The 15,895-nt window shown below is 34.6% G+C and overlaps 3 protein-coding genes across 5 annotated transcripts; all 3 read left to right on the top strand.

The window, feature by feature from the left end:
• Positions 1–436: 436 nt before the first annotated feature.
• On the top strand, positions 437–3,445 carry LOC111308346 (Tetratricopeptide repeat (TPR)-like superfamily protein). The gene is made up of 3 exons (XM_022906669.2): positions 437–752; positions 843–1,098; positions 2,080–3,445. Exons 1-3 carry the CDS (start codon positions 718–720, stop codon positions 2,971–2,973), a joined length of 1,185 nt encoding a protein of 394 aa, XP_022762404.1. The 5' UTR covers positions 437–717; the 3' UTR covers positions 2,974–3,445.
• Positions 3,446–4,634: 1,189 nt separating this feature from the next.
• LOC111309084 (serine/threonine-protein kinase PEPKR2-like) lies at positions 4,635–8,829 on the top strand. Of its 3 annotated transcripts, none has more exons than XM_022907933.2 (5): positions 4,635–5,011; positions 5,420–5,518; positions 5,621–6,555; positions 7,159–7,455; positions 8,190–8,829. In XM_022907933.2, the coding sequence occupies exons 3-5, from the start codon at positions 5,814–5,816 to the stop codon at positions 8,552–8,554; spliced, it is 1,404 nt and encodes a 467-aa protein (XP_022763668.2). In that variant the 5' UTR covers positions 4,635–5,011; positions 5,420–5,518; positions 5,621–5,813; the 3' UTR covers positions 8,555–8,829. The 3 variants fall into 3 exon arrangements, with proteins under 3 accessions (XP_022763668.2, XP_022763667.2, XP_089604233.1); XM_022907932.2 differs by having other exon boundaries at positions 4,638–5,011; positions 5,621–6,585; XM_089748107.1 differs by lacking the exon at positions 4,635–5,011 and having other exon boundaries at positions 5,379–5,518; positions 5,621–6,585.
• A 2,034-nt stretch (positions 8,830–10,863) lies between these two features.
• On the top strand, positions 10,864–14,243 carry LOC111308345 (uncharacterized). Its single transcript, XM_022906668.2, has 2 exons — positions 10,864–12,307; positions 12,795–14,243. Exons 1-2 carry the CDS (start codon positions 11,240–11,242, stop codon positions 13,185–13,187), a joined length of 1,461 nt encoding a protein of 486 aa, XP_022762403.2. The 5' UTR covers positions 10,864–11,239; the 3' UTR covers positions 13,188–14,243.
• Positions 14,244–15,895: the final 1,652 nt, after the last annotated feature.

The raw sequence follows: 15,895 nt of genomic DNA, 5'->3' as shown, positions 1-15,895 counted from the left end.
TTGATAACTTTGAAAATCAAACTTTTGGATGAGGCGGTTGAAAGTCTGGTATTTTGATGATATAACAGTACAACACTAAACTCCTTATTTGATTTACTGTTGCGGTGAATCAGGGTAATATCAATCCATGGTATAAAGGAATTGGCAGGAAGGAACTGAGTTAAAAATAATCTCCAATGATTAAGCAAGCTAGGATGTTGCTAAAGATAAATGAATGAGTGAATATAATTGCTATAAATGAAAAGACAAAAAAACAAACAAAAGTGTTGAAGGATTATTTTAATAGGTTTTTTCTTTTTTAATTTAAAGTTAAGAACAAAAAAAAAAAGGACGCAAATGTTTAAGATTTAAAATTTAAAATTATTATATATTAATTTTTAAAATTAATAATACAAATCAATATAATTAAATCTCATATTTTTATAATTCCTTTTTTGTACACAAGATTTGAGTTTGCAACAACAAAAACTTATCAAAACAAAACTAGGGGAAAAAAAACTAATGTACTTTAATCATTTTGTTAAGATTTTTTATTTTTTGGGGGGAGGGGTTCAAAATCGTTTTGTTAAGATGATTGAAGTTTACTAGTAAAAAAATGAGATAAGAGAAAAGCACCCAAAGGGAAGGAAAAGAAAAGGAGAACCAAACACAGCCAAGTGCCAAAGTAGTCCGAGTATTTAACACAAGACCCTGGCTGTACTCTGTGGAAAATTTTCGATGGCGTCGCGCTCCCTCTTTCTTAGTCTCAGATGGTAATTATCTTTATTATTCTTACTTTCTTAACAATTTCTCAGTTCAGATTATTTTTTTTTAAATTGTGAAATATATTTATGTATATGCAGGAGAGGCAGCAACTGCAGCAGTTGGTCGAGGCTGTTGTCGTCGGGCACCGCCACCACTGAATACGTGGACGAATATCCGAATAATTCGGAAACCGATGATCTGAGAAGCCGCATTTTTCGGCTGAGGCTTCCGAAGCGGAGCGTCACTACCGTAATCGAGAAATGGGTGGGTGAGGGCAACCCAGTTTCCATTTCTTACCTCCGCCAAATTTCTAAAGACCTTAGAAAATCCCAGCGCTTCAAGCATGCTCTCGAGGTTCTTTTCCTTCTTTCTTCTTTAAATATCCTTTATATATATATATATATTTTAGCAGTAATTAAAGTTAATTAAAATGAAATGAAGATTTTTATGTGTTGGGGCGGCTTTGTTTTACCCATAGAAATTAGTAATTCTTACTCACTTTGAAAATCCTTATTGAAACTTTCATCAATTCTGGCATGAGAGATATACTGCTTGATTCCTTAGGTTTCAGTAATTGGGATTGGCCAATTGTTGTCTCTGTAATCCATTGATTAGGAATGTTATCAGCTAGGGTATGGTCTAATCTGTTGATAAACACATGACGGGAGAGAGAATTTCTTAATAAATGTTTTTGGCTAATCTTGTGTCGTGTACAGTCGAAGCAACTCATTAAGCTCACCAAGTCGCTAGCTGGGATGTTTAGCTGTACCACAGCAGTGAGTTTCTTGTCATGTTAACTATGAATACTTGAGTCTTGTCTTCTCTCTTTCTAGGCTTGCTTGTAAAAGACTCGGATTACCTCTTTTCTTTCAGACTTCTTCACTTTCTCTGCTTCAGTAAGTTGAATTGACTACTATGGCGTTATGTGAGAGCCAGTTTATTAATTTCAGGTGTTTATTCAGTTATAAGAGAGCATGTAGTGAAATTTGGTAATGATGAATACTTTCTTGATGTTGAGGGTGACTCTTTGAGATTCTGAAATACAAAGGTCCAACATCTTTATGTATCTAGATTCTAGGGAAATCTCAAATCTTTTTTCCTGTTATTCTTGGTATTCCTTACTGAGTTGCACCTTCAAAATCTGGGCTAGTTTCTTTTTCTTTCCCCTTTTCTAAAATATCTTTTAGTTGATTGCAATCAAAATGGTGAATATCAGAAACAAAGTTTCACCTTGCATCTGTATGAAAATGTTTATGCCTTATAGTTTGTGCAGCTCTTGATTTCTCAGTTAGAATTCGTGGTTAATTCTCTTGTCTTACCAATTTATACTTGCAGATATCAGAATGGATGGTTAGCCATGAAGAGTACAAATTATCAGATACTGACTATGCAATTCGTATCGACTTGATGGCAAAAGTTTTTGGCATTGATGCTGCTGAACGCTATTTTGAAGACTTACCTCCGACTGCAAAGACTAGTGAAACGTACACTGCTCTACTCCACTCTTACGCTGCGGCAAAATTGACTGAAAAGGTGGAAGAACTTTATGAGAGGATAAAGGAGTCAGATCTGTCATTTCCTGCCCTTACGTACAATGAGATCATGACTCTATACATGTCAGTTGGGCAGGTGGAGAAGGTTTCTTCTGTTGTAGAAGAGCTGAAAAGACAGAAAGTTGCACCAGATATCTTTACTTACAATCTTTGGATAAGTTCTTTTGCTGCAGCTCTAAACATAGATCAAGTTAAAAGGATTCTGGATGAAATGAGATTTGACTCTAGTTGCAATGATGGTTGGATGAGATATATCAACCTTGTAAATGTTTATGTAACCGCTAGCCGTCTTGCAAATGCGGAGTCCAGCTCTCCTATTGAAACAGAGAAGGGCATCACACAAAGGGAGTGGATAACTTATGACTTTCTTGTTATGCTGTATGCAGGCTTGGGGAACAAAGATAAAATTGATCAGATATGGAAATCTCTAAGAATGACCAAACAGAAAATGACAAGCAGAAATTACATATGCATTCTTTCTTCATATACGATTCTTGGGCATTTGAAAGAAGTGGGAGAGGTTATTGATCAATGGAAGCAATCCACCACCACAGACTTTGATATCTATGCCTGTAATAGGATTTTGAGTGCATTTGCAGATTTTGGGTTGACTGAGAAAGCCAATGACTTACATTTGCTTCTGATTCAGAGAAACTGCAGTCCCACAAAGGACTAGGAATCTATTGGAGTTAAATGTGGATAGGAAAGAAAATTTGTGAGAACGCCTCCATGGTGGCTGGACTTCTGGAAGAAAAAAAATAAGCATGCTTGAAATTCTTGCAGACTTGCCTTGTTCTTCGGTGACTGTATTGCAGTTCCAAGATATGGCCAATTATTGGTACTGGTATTTTTTTTTTCGACTCCATTTTCTGAAACGTAGGATTCACAGATTCTCGAAAGCAAACTATTTGCCTTTTTTCATAATTGACAGTAAGGTGGGCTCTCATACGCTTATCTTAATAACTGATGGATGAAGAGAAAATAGAAAACAGGGGGTTTGCAGCTGCTGTCTGTTTTGATCATGTATTTATATTTTATGTAATGCACACACCCTGCAGAGCCTAAGTTATTTTCTCATCATTGCCCCTTCATATCTAAGTGCTTGTGAAACTATAATTTGTTTTTTAATTTGATGTGAATTTCTAGACTTACCAATGAGTTATGTTGGAATCTTGAATATGGATTATTCGAGATTTGGCGTTTAGAATTTGCAAAAGCACCTATTCCTTTTGTGTGTGTGTGAATTGGTGGATTTCACACGCCATCTTATTTTGAGGTAATAAAAAAGGAAGCCACACAAAAGATACGCTTTATATCGTATGTCCCAAACCCAAAGAAATAAGCTAGTTGCCTCTTAAACGTCTCGACGTTATAAGGCAGCATTGGTCGAGTCAAAATTTTCACTGAGAACCCAAAATCGTAAATACAATGAAACGTGACCCAAGTCAACCACGAATTGTGGAAAACCAATGGAGAGTTGAAAACAAGCCTTGTGAACAAAATCAACTCTTTGTTGCTTAAATAATTCAAGAGAATGCTTGTCGCGAGGAAACGTAAATTGTACATAGGAACCCTGTGTCCGTTGACACAAATGGGCGTTGAGCAATTGCATGTTGGATCAACCAAAACTCTTGTTTAAACACTGTTTTGTTGTTGGAAGGCTTCATCTTCACAATTTCACAATAAATTCCATTTCTTTTTTTTTTTTCACATTTATAATTTTGTGAATTATGTATTAAAAACTTGGGTATTCTATTGGGTTTCCAGTCCTAATCTAATAAGTTTTGAAAAATCTCTATCCTAATAAAAAATTGACACATTTTATTTATAATTCTCTTTATTACAATACAATAATTAATCACTTACAATTAAAAAATTATATGAAAATGGATAAAATGGACAGTTATAATTTTTTATAAACCTTACATAAAATTAAATTATAATTAATTAACTATAATATAAGTAATATTTTTTCGATAAGAGTAAGCGATAAAGGAGATAGTTACTTCATTCAAATCTTAATTTTTAAAATTTTTTGTCCAAATAGTATACAGTAATTACTTTAAGTTCAAGAAAATTTTATTCATTCTAAAAGAATATTTTTTTCTTTTTACTTTGAATTTTTGTTTTTTGGGGGTGAGGGGGTGCAAATTTTGAGTTGGATTTACAAGGAGCAACGGAAAACTGAACGGGCTGTAAAAACAAAATAAAGTCAGATTTCTTTTCTTTTTTACTTTGTACTGTTTTACACTATTTACTTCAGCTAGATATGGTGTGGGTAAAAAGAAGCTGTTGGATTAGCAGTTAATAAAGACGCGCGCATGACCCAGACCAGACACCGTGGAAGCAAAATGTTGTTTTCACGTGCTTTTCTTTTTTATTCTTTTTTTTTTCTCTCTGTCTTTCTTCGGTCAGCTTAGACACAAAGGAAGAATGAAAGAAGAAAATAGTAGCATTCAAAGCGTGAAACTTTCCCTTCCAATCAAACCCTCTTCTTTTAACCCCCCTTAGTACTACTTCACATCATTTTCATTCCCCTCTGTTTTCCCTCACCTTTCCTCTCCATGAACGTAATTCATTTCTTTTTTTTAATTTTCTGTTATTATTCATATTATCAAAACCAAGAAACAACCATTTTTTTAAGTATTTGGTTTTCATAGAAATCTGTTTGATTCCTGAGAAAACCCTCTTTGCACCTTTGGTGTTACGTTCTGGTGAGTGAAGGGTTTACTGTTATTATCTCTCTCTGAACTAAAAGCCTTGGGGTTGATGTGATTTGATCAGTTAACCATTTCTTCCCATTTCCTTTCTCTGGCTGATGAGAAAGGAAACGGGAAGAAAATTTCTGCAGATTCCGGGTTTCTTCTTCTTCTTTTTTTTTCTAACATTTGTAAAGGGAATTCGGGGATAGATCTTATTAATTCTTTAGTAGTCCAAAAACTATCGGTTCTTGTTCCTCTGATCTTCATTCACAAAAAAAGAAAAAAAAGAAAAAATGATAAAGCTCACAGCAAATAAAAGAAGCTTTTTTTAATCCTCTCCCTCCTTTGATAGTTGCTTGCCTTTTCTTTTTCTTTAGTCATTTTTGGGTTCATGAATTGTTTGATTTCTCATGTTATCAGGTTGTATTTGCAAATCCAAGCCGATCAACGTTGAGAATTTTTTATATGTCTGTTCATATGGGTCGAAAGACGAAAAGCAAGCGGCTTCTGGTGTCTAAGGTTTAAGCTTTTCTAAATGGCTTCTTGATATTGTGTTTAATTGATATCTAAATGAATAGAATAATGGTGTCATCTAATTGATACCTTTTGCTGGAAATGCAGGAAGTGCTCAAATATTTAACTTTATGATAGAGCAGTTTTTACTTAATTTTTGCTGAAAGGAATTCAGCTGTTCAGTTTTAGATTTGAGAAATTTTGGAGTTATGTTATCGACTTGGTGAATCCAATACCTTGCTGGTTGCTAGTAGTTTTAACATTTAGGAATGTTGGGAAGTAGTCTTCCTTGAAATGTTTAATGGAGGCCCTGCGGAAGAAGAGAAAGGGATTGGAAGTGTTGCCATCATGTCGCAGGTCTTTTACTCCTGTTACAGTTGTTTGGTCTCACTTGTCGCTGAAAGATTATTCAAGGCAGAAAAAGAAGTGTAAGGAAGATGAAATAAAAGTAGCTGTTGGCTCCGTTATGAGTGTAGTTAAAGGAATTGCCACTGCCCCACCTTGTGGGAGTGCATCTTTGGAACCACCCAATAGGGGCATTAAGAGGAAAATTGGGTGTATTGATGCAGCAACTCAATTTGGTCGTAAAACTAATATTGAGCAAGATTATGATTTGGGTGCAACAATTGGGAGTGGAAAGTTTGGATCTGTTGTATTGTGTCGAAGTAAGGTGAATGGCGAAGAGTTTGCATGCAAAGTATTACGCAAGGGTGAGGAGCTTGTGCATCAGGAAGTGGAGATAATGCAACACCTCTCTGGTCATCCTGGTATTGTGACATTGAAGGCGGTATATGAGGATTTGAAATCTTTCTTTCTTGTGATGGAGCTCTGCTCTGGGGGGCGGTTGCTTGATCAGATGGCTAAACAGAGGCGGTATTCAGAGTATTGTGCTGCTAATATACTCAAGGAACTGGTTCTAGTTATCAAATATTGCCACGATATAGGTGTCGTTCATCGGGATATAAAACCTGAAAATATCCTTCTCACAGCTTCTGGACAGATGAAACTTGCTGACTTTGGATTAGCTGTGAGGATGTCAAATGGTAATTTTGTTTTTCAAATTTCTTTCACTGGTATGTTCTGGAGTGTGGACCATTTAACCTTGTAAATTTATAGTGGATTTTTTATGTTTATTTTCCGACTAGTTACAGCATCTGCTGACATCTGCTCCTTTAGTTGAACCACTTTGAGTCCAGCAGTAGATTAAGTGTGGTGAATCATGATTGATGCAAAAAATAAAATGTTGGATAAATCAAGCATGCAACTGCTTTGGGTTTAACTCAATTCATATTGGAATTTGAGGGTATGTTGACATGCATGTTAGATTTGAAACTAAAATGAAAGTTATAAAAATATGAGAAGTGGCTAAACTGCAAAAATAAGACATCCAAAGTTTTCTCCCTAGGAAATGAAGTTTTTAAGATGATGATCAGCTTTGTAGCATGACCCCCTTTTTAGTGAAACGACATAACGTAATAGTGCATTTGTTTGAACTGAAATGTGTGTTGTCTCATCTATGTCTAATAGTGGTTCGTTATTTTTGTGTTCTCTTCTAGGGTGCCTTTCCATTTAAGTTTTATAGTGTTTCTATCACAGCAGTCACTTATGGGTAGTTCTAAATGAACATTTTGCTTTCTTTCTTCTAGGTCAGAGCTTGACAGGTGTGGTAGGGAGTCCTGCTTATGCAGCCCCAGAAGTTTTAATGGGCAATTATTCGGAAAAAGTTGACATCTGGAGTGCTGGTGTCCTCCTTCACGCTCTCTTGGTTAGTGTGCTTCCATTCCAAGGTGATACTTTGCATTCAGTATTTGAGGCTATTAAGAATGTTGACCTTGATTTTGAGAATGGAACATGGAGGTCCATCTCTCAACCTGCACGGGATCTGGTTGCCCATATGCTGACAAGAGATGTTTCAGCAAGGTTAACCGCTGATGAAGTATTAAGTAAGCATAGTGTATTCTCAATACTTTTCTGAATTATATGAGGCTGCATGTCACAATATAGATATCTAGTTGTAGAAAACACTGCAGTTAATGCATTGAAGCGTGACTCTGCCAAGAATAGGTTCATTGATCTGCTAAACATAAATGTAAAACACTTATAAACATTTCATTAGTGGCTGTTTTATGAGAGACAATTTAGTTTCATGCACTATTCACGCTTTATCATGCAGTCCTGATTCCACAAACGGTAAATGCTACTGAAGCATCCATGGATTATTGCCTTCCTAAGTCAACTTCTCAACGTCTTCTGGGCCACTAGTTTTAATTTCTGCCTTAGAGTTTCACCTCATCTTACTTTAGGAACTTGTTCTGATCTCCAATTTAATAGACCAGCTGCTCAGTTGTTCATCCAGTCATGTTCTACATAGAGAAAACATCTGATAAAAGGCATCAACTAATTTATGCAAAACGCAGGAAGGCTCTCTAATCTGTGTTTAACCACATCTTTGATTAAAGTACGAGGTACTTTTGAAGCGATCCGTACACACTAGATTTGACTGTAGTTTGTGCATATATCCATGGGAAATGGAGCAATTATCTAAGAGTTTATATACTTATTTAGTTTGTAGTTTTGTGAAGATGGAACTAAATGCAGAAAGAGAGAAAGAAAACATGAATTAATATCCAAGTTCTGTATTTTGTCTCTTGATGTATTTATGACTAAAATTTTCCAGGGCATCCATGGATATTGTTCCATACTGAAGCAACATTGGAGATGGTTGCTTTTAAGACAAAAATGAGAAACCATGGAAGGCTGACTTCCCAACAACTGACTGTCTCACCTGGGGTAGTGTCAAAGAGAAGGAAGATAATACCCAGTGGCTTTCTCAATGATGATTCATTCCAGTTTTTGTCATCTGATAGTTCATCTACAAGGCCAGAAGTGCAGGACTCTGTGTTGGTTGATGCTCTAACTGTTTCAATTTCTCGCGTGAGGATATCTGAACCAAAAAGAACCAGGCTATGTGGCCCCACTGGTCCTGTTCAACAAGAGTGTTCTTCTAACATTAAGGGCAACAACCTCTGTACAGCATTTTGAGTCCAATGCTCAAAAGTGCTTATAATAAGCTGACCGAAGGTTTAACCGGATGGCAAATACTAAAGACAGTTATGATAAGTCTAATTGGTAGGATGTTTGACCTGAATGTCTGTTATTTTTTGAGGAAATCATTTGTATAACTTTGATGTGATTGATTTGCTATCTGGCTTTAGCATAACTTGACCTACTGGAAGAATATGATTTGCAGATTTGCTATGTCAATAGAAACTGAAGTTTATGGATGCTGCCTTGTAAGGGGCATGCAGTTTAGTTAATCATTTTTTTTAACAGACTTCTCCGGTAATATGATATATTTGAAACACAAAATTATGATAAGATATGATAAAATATATTATAAATAAGATTATATTAAATAATATTATATTATTTTGTATTTGATAAGATAAAATAATTTACTGATTAAATTTTTTTTTTCAAAATTTATATAATTTTTAAAAATATAATAAGATATATAAATTTAATCTCATAAATTAAAAATAATTTTTTTTTTTATTTTAGGAGGAATGAATTATGTTATACTAAGATAATAATTATGTCACGGATTGGGAGATTTTGATTGGGCATTACAGTGTTCGCTATAATGCTCGCACCTGGCCCTTGGAGAATCTTACGTGCCCGCGCGCGCTTGGCCTGTTTCCGAGCTGATACAAAGCTTTATGCACCCGACTGCCCGCACCACATTTCTTAAATGTTTTAGAATCTTTCAACAAGCAGTTCTCATATCCAGCACAAGGCTGCTCATCTTGGGATATACTTCTGCACCTGACCTTTGCTTTGTCCTGCACATTTGGGTGACGTATATGTCTTTAGGGTCTTGGTTTCGATCTTTCTTGTCCTTTGCTCGCATGCACTCAAGCAAGTTCTGTAACACAATCCACTTGGGATTTGTAATTCTATATTTTTTAAATATAAATTAAATATAATATAAAATGATTATCATTTTATTATATTCAAGCATTTTATGTATCAATCATGATTTTTGTACTTTACATGTGTCTTTGGGATGAATATCTGTAGTTTGTTCCTTTTGCCTCTGCCTCTCAGATTCCACATAATTCTGTCAACCCATAATTTATGCCTCCATTCTTCCATCTCTCGACCCACAGCTGCAGGGTGGATTATTTATTTATTTATTTATTTTTACTGCACTGGTTTAATTAGTTACTCTCCAGTTTCCCCACACCTCAACCTGCAGGAAAAATGCTTAAATGGTCAAAAAATGCTATTTCTTCATTGATTTAGTCAGAAAACCTTGAAAATTGTATATATATTTTTTTCATCAAGCTTTGCCAGCATATAAACAAGCTCCAATACTGAATGGATTACTAGATTAACTGAATGCTCTGATTACTCGTTGACTTTGCATACCCTCGTGAAAAGGAGTCAGATGACAGCCAGAAGTAGTAGCAACATAGAAGTTTGAAATGATTTGTAGGCGAAGCAACTTCAGATTTCAATGCTCATTGGAATCTTCTCAATTTTTCATACAACTTCACGGAATTAGTTTTCTTTTAGGCATCTGGTCTGCAGCTGGTTACGTAAAGAACCTGCTTGATTTTAGTTATTCATTTCAGTTTTACATTCTATATCATTTGTTTTTAGTAAAAACTTATGTATGATGCATTCTCAGTTTGTCAGACATTATGTTGTATATATAGTCAGTGAACAACGATGTGTCAGAACAAAGGATTGGAATACTTTTTCAACCAATAATCCTTAATTTTCAGAGTCCCCTATTTCCATCCTCCAATTTTTTTTCTAACTATATTATCTTTAAAAAATTAAAAAGGGAATTAAATATAATATTAATAAAAAAAAAATTTCGAAGAGGGGTTACAGTATTGTTATGCATTTTATTAACCATGAGAAAATGTCCATTGCCCTATTTTTTTTCTTTCGATTTCTTTCCCCTGTAATTCACTGCTTTCTGTCTTCTATAAGTAATTATTTTATTTTCTATTCGCAAACACAATTAAAATTATACAAATCACTGAAAACAAGCTTAGCATAATAAGCTTTACCCACGTGACCTACACATTATACAAATGAAATATGTTTCAGAGTAATAGCTTTTAATCTTTTACACATCTCTGTGCATCTTGCTTCCTGCCATAAAATCTGGAATTTATTTTTTTTTAATATTTTTTTGTGCTTTTTTTTTCTTCTTCCGAGGTCAAGCACTGGAAAATGGCATGCAGGTGGGAAATTAATTTCCACTATTGGATTTTTTGTTAATAATTTAAATTGCATTATATCTTATCAACTTTTGCATCAGACTATTAGAATTGAATTTTCCATACAAATTATAAACATTACACATGAGAATTCAGTTAGGTAAAAACCCATTCCTGATACTCTGGCCAAAAAAAATTCTGATTGGCCTATATATGCTATACATTTTTGGAATTTGAAAAGTTGGGTTTTTCCTTAATTTTCATAGCTACTTTTTCTTTTTTTATATTATGTTTATATAAATTTTCTTTTCTTAGAGAGAGAGAAAGAACATGTGGGATATGAATGTTGATATGTCACCAGTTTCTCTAAGAGTGAGAGAACACCAATTTCCATTCAACTGATCAAAGTCTTCAAACCATCAACTATAGACCTTCTCACTGATTATCACTTTCTATCTTTGCATTTCCATCTTTTTTTCTTTTCATAGCCATGAACAAATCTTGTCCTGGACCACATAGACCTAAAAGCTTCAAACAAGAGAGGAACTTGTTGCCATTCTCTTTTTACTCTCCCAAACTCTCCCTTTACATCCTAGCCATTTGTGTCACCCTTTTAATTCTCTTACAAATCCAATCACTCCATACACCACCATCCCCTTCGACTTCATGGTCTCTCTTGCAACAATGGCAAAAATTAGTCATCAATAAAACCTTAGCCTTACCCAACTGCACCAAGGACCTGGAGTCTATGACTCAAAAGCTTCGCGATTCCGTCACTTTTCTCCCGCTGAAAGACCTACGTTATGCAAACAAAGCCCTTGAAGGCCACACCTGGTTTATGAGTTCATTGTATGACATTCGCGAGGAAGGTGAGGTTCAATACCAACAGTTTCCATCCGAATCCTCCAAAGGTCGTTTACTCTGCCTGAACGGCCGTGACAACCATGATGGCTCCTGGAACTACTATGCTTTGGCATGGCCTGAAGCTCTTCCTTCCAATGCTACCCTGATGAAAGGCCTGACTTTTGTATCTTACAATCATTACAATTACGATAACATATGGCATGGTCTGTCGGCTGTGGTACCTTTTGTTGCTTGGCATAGAAAAAATAGTTGTGAAATTCCCACTAGATGGATCCTGTACCATTGGGGTGAGCTCAGGTTCAAGATGGGAACCTGGTTAAACACCCTGATGGAGGCTACGTTTGGCAAGGTTCCGTACATTGAAGGGTTTAACGAAATTAAAGATGATGATAAGCCAGTTTGCTTTGAAAAGGCTGCTGTGATGAGACACAACGAGGGAGGGATGTCAAGGGAGAGAAGAATGGAAGTTTATGATCTTATTAGGTGTAAGGCTAGGGCGTTCTGTAATGTGAGCCTGGAAAGGAGGGTTGACCAAAAAAAGCCGGACATCGGAATGACCTTGCTAATGAGGACTGGGCCAAGATCTTTCAGGAATGTGACAGCTGTGATTGGGATCTTCGAGAAGGAGTGCAAGAAAGTAAAAGGCTGCCGGTTAATGGTGGTTTACTCCAACAATCTCACCTTTTGTGAACAGGTTAGTGTTTTCTTTGCCCTCCGATGCATTCTTTTAAATTTTTGTGCGTTACACATTTGAAACCAATTAAAATAAGTTAGTGGGATATTTAGGTTGATGTGGCTCCATCATTGCATGCTAATCCCACTCAAGGGAATCTTATGCAAATAAGGTATAGAATAGAGAGATGCTTTAATGGTATCACTCTGAATGAAGAATTACTAACGAATTATTAGGGTGTTTTGAGGGGCATACTCTCCCCCACTGCCCCACCAACACTTTCTAACAAAATTCAGCTTTGGTCAATTTAAGATTCAATCGTATGTGATACAAGAATCATGTTTGTAACATGCATGGCATTGATCGTCTTTTGGTTATAAACTTCACCTTATAATTAAACGGATAGTTTTTTTTTAAAGGAAAATGACAATACAAATAATTATTTTTACTTTTTCAAATGAATCCAAAAAGTTCATGTGATAAGAAAAAGCGTTGGTGTTTGATCCAGGTGAAGCTAATGAGCTTAACAGATATTCTAATATCACCACATGGTGCGCAATTGACCAACATGTTCCTAATGGATCGAAACAGCAGCGTGATGGAATTCTTTCCCAAAGGATGGTTAAAACTTGCTGGCGTAGGCCAGTACGTGTATCATTGGATGGCTAGTTGGTCCGGGATGAGGCACCGTGGCGCATGGAGAGACCCCGACGGAGAAATTTGCCCCTACTCAGATGGTGATCGGCGCTGTATGTCACTCTACAAAAGTGGTAGAATTGGATACAATGAGACCCACTTTGCCGAGTGGGCTAGAAATGTTCTAAATGAGGTTCAAACAAATAAGTCAGAAGAGGCTTCAAAACATGAATCAGCTTCCGTCAAAACTTGTGATTGTAGTTAATTGGGTTTTTTTATACTCCACAACTCTTTTTTTTTTTTGCAATTTCATTTTCATGTATAGGGATTTTCCTATGAATAATAATCCTCGTTCATATGCAATAAGAACAAGTTCGGGTCCTCAAGCACTCCCTTTTTTGGTAAACAAGCACTTTGTCCTAAATCCATTTGATTCAGTCGGCCCAATCTCAAGTGGACCTTTTTCCTTTTCAGGTCTGATCTCCAGTGGATCTCATTATCACACTCCAATTGACAAAGAAAAACTCTGAGATGAGAAGTAACAGTCAGTCTCAGCTCAAGTCAGCTTGGTCCACCGAACTCCAGTTTGTGAGAAGCCTAACAATGATGAAATGCCAAAATATGAAAATATCATTCATCAAGAGACCCAAAAAGTAAAAGGAAAAAGTGGGAAAATTGTTTTCCATCATGATTCATGAGAGGGAGAGAAAGGGCATTCTCATCCATGAAAATAATCAAACTCTAAATGGACCCTCCAAAATTCAGTGGACCCTACTAAAATAAAGCAATCTATCTGTATATGGGCTATGGCCATCAGTCGAGATGTTACCTCTTTTTCTACACTCTCAAGTCCAACAAAAGAAGGTGGGGGTGGGTCCTTGAACCTTTTCTGCGTATTGTTTTTGAATTGAAATTTGTGCTGCAATGGAAACAAGCAAGCAAGGCGAGTAAACAATCTTCCCAGGCACCGTCCAAAGACACCTCACAAACTGCAAGCGGAGCTTTAGAAAACATGAAAGCTTTCATATAATTAGAAATTGAGAATGTCTGTAGCGTTTTAGTTTAAATTTATGAGAAAGAAAAACTTCCACTTCAGGATTTTTTTTTTTTTTTTTAATTTGATGGTATATAGACTGTTCAGGATTTGAGTTAACGGTTAAGGCTTCAATACGTCCATATCTGGCCAATCCCCAACAACCAAGGGGGACAGCCATGTGGGGTGAGAATGGAGGTATACGTGGCTCGATTCCAGCCCCCACTTTCCACTTCTCCATCACGTTCTTTCACACGCTTAAATTTTCTGTTTCGGACAATAATTTTTTATACATGGATAAAACAAAATAAATTAAGAAATTTTATTATCCTATTATTAAACACATTTTAAATTTAAATTTAAATGTTTTATTTTTATTAAATACATCCTATTGCTCAACAATCAATTTTCCTTTCATACCCTCAATATTTTTTTTCTTTCTTTTCTTTCTTCAATCTCAAACCTAAATTAACTATAAGTCTTTCAAATTAACCCTAAAATTACATTTTTTAAATCTTCTATTGATTAAAAGTAAAATTTCAAATTTTATTTTATTTTATTTCATTTAAATGCATACGAAAATAGGTTAAAGTTTACGAAATAAATTTTACAAAATTCAAAATTTTCAAAAATTGATTTTCAAAAAACCTTTAATACTCTCAAAAATGCATTTTCAAAAAATCTTAAAGACTTTCATAAATCAATTTTTGAAAAGCTTTTAAGGTTCTTGAAAATTCATTTTAAAAAAATCTCATTTTCAAAAATATAAAAAATATATTTGATTGGATATAAGAAAAAGAATGAGGAAAAAAAAGGAGAATGAAAAAATGAAAAAAAAATAAGAAGATAGTAAAATTATAATTACTAAAAAATAAATTTGACATTTTATATATAAATATTTTTGAAAAAAAATGATGAGATGTAAAAAAAAAATTTTTGAGTGATGTATTTAGAAGATTCAAATAAATTATGCATCACGAATTAAATTGTACCATTTTTTTATTTTATGTTTATCCAATAATTCACATTACTGATTGTCACTGATGATTCAACATAAGCAGCTTTGATTTGAATAATGATGTGATAGACTGACAGTTTGTGATATACCGATGACGTATGAATTAATAATGCTTTAAATATAGTCACTGATTTCGAGTTGGTGTTTGAAAGTTATAAATTCAGAGAATTTTATATAAATAATATTTATTTAGTTAAATAAATATTAAAATAAAAAAATTACAAGTAAATCGAAAATTTTTTTAAAATTAATACTTTAAATATAAAATCTGAAAATAATTTCCAATCCATCATGTAAATGCTTGAGTTAAATACATATATATATATTTATTTATTTATTTATAGAGAGGGAAAGGTCAGGTCATTAAATATTGTTCTTTTTGCACCATCGGTCATTCTTGCCCTGCCCAATTTTCAGCCTGAGTCCAATCCTGGGTGGCTCTGAATCCCTGGGTATAATTCGGCATTCATAAATTTGATGACGCAAAGTCAAAAGCCAATAAATATTGCTGAGGGTGACAATTGGTGGCGCCATTTCAACAATAATGAATTGCAATAATAAAGAATCATTGGGTGCTAAATAAGAGAGTGATTGGCAGTAGCTGAATCTTATTTTGAAGGTGTTGTTTGGATTTGAATATAAAAATTTTGTAATCTTTTGTAACTTTTTTTTAATCATTTGATTAAAAAATTTTGATAATAATACCCTTTTTTTTTTTTTTTTTTTGAGGACATCGTGAAATCAACCAATGTATTTTTGGCTCTCAATATCATTTTCTACCATTTATATAACATGAACAAAAAATTTTAAAACACGCTTTGTGTATCTATGTTTCTGCTTTTTTTTTTTTTTAAGTGACAAAGATATAGCTAGCATTGATTATTGGGTAAAAAATCCTAAGAAAACCTATAAATTTTGTTTA

This window comes from Durio zibethinus, chromosome 2 (assembly GCF_047325235.1).
Source record: "Durio zibethinus cultivar Kanyao isolate XHJ-2024 chromosome 2, ASM4732523v1, whole genome shotgun sequence".
NCBI lineage: Eukaryota > Viridiplantae > Streptophyta > Magnoliopsida > Malvales > Malvaceae > Durio > Durio zibethinus.
Note: the sequence above shows the minus strand (reverse complement) of the source record. Positions and strands in the feature narration are given on the sequence as shown.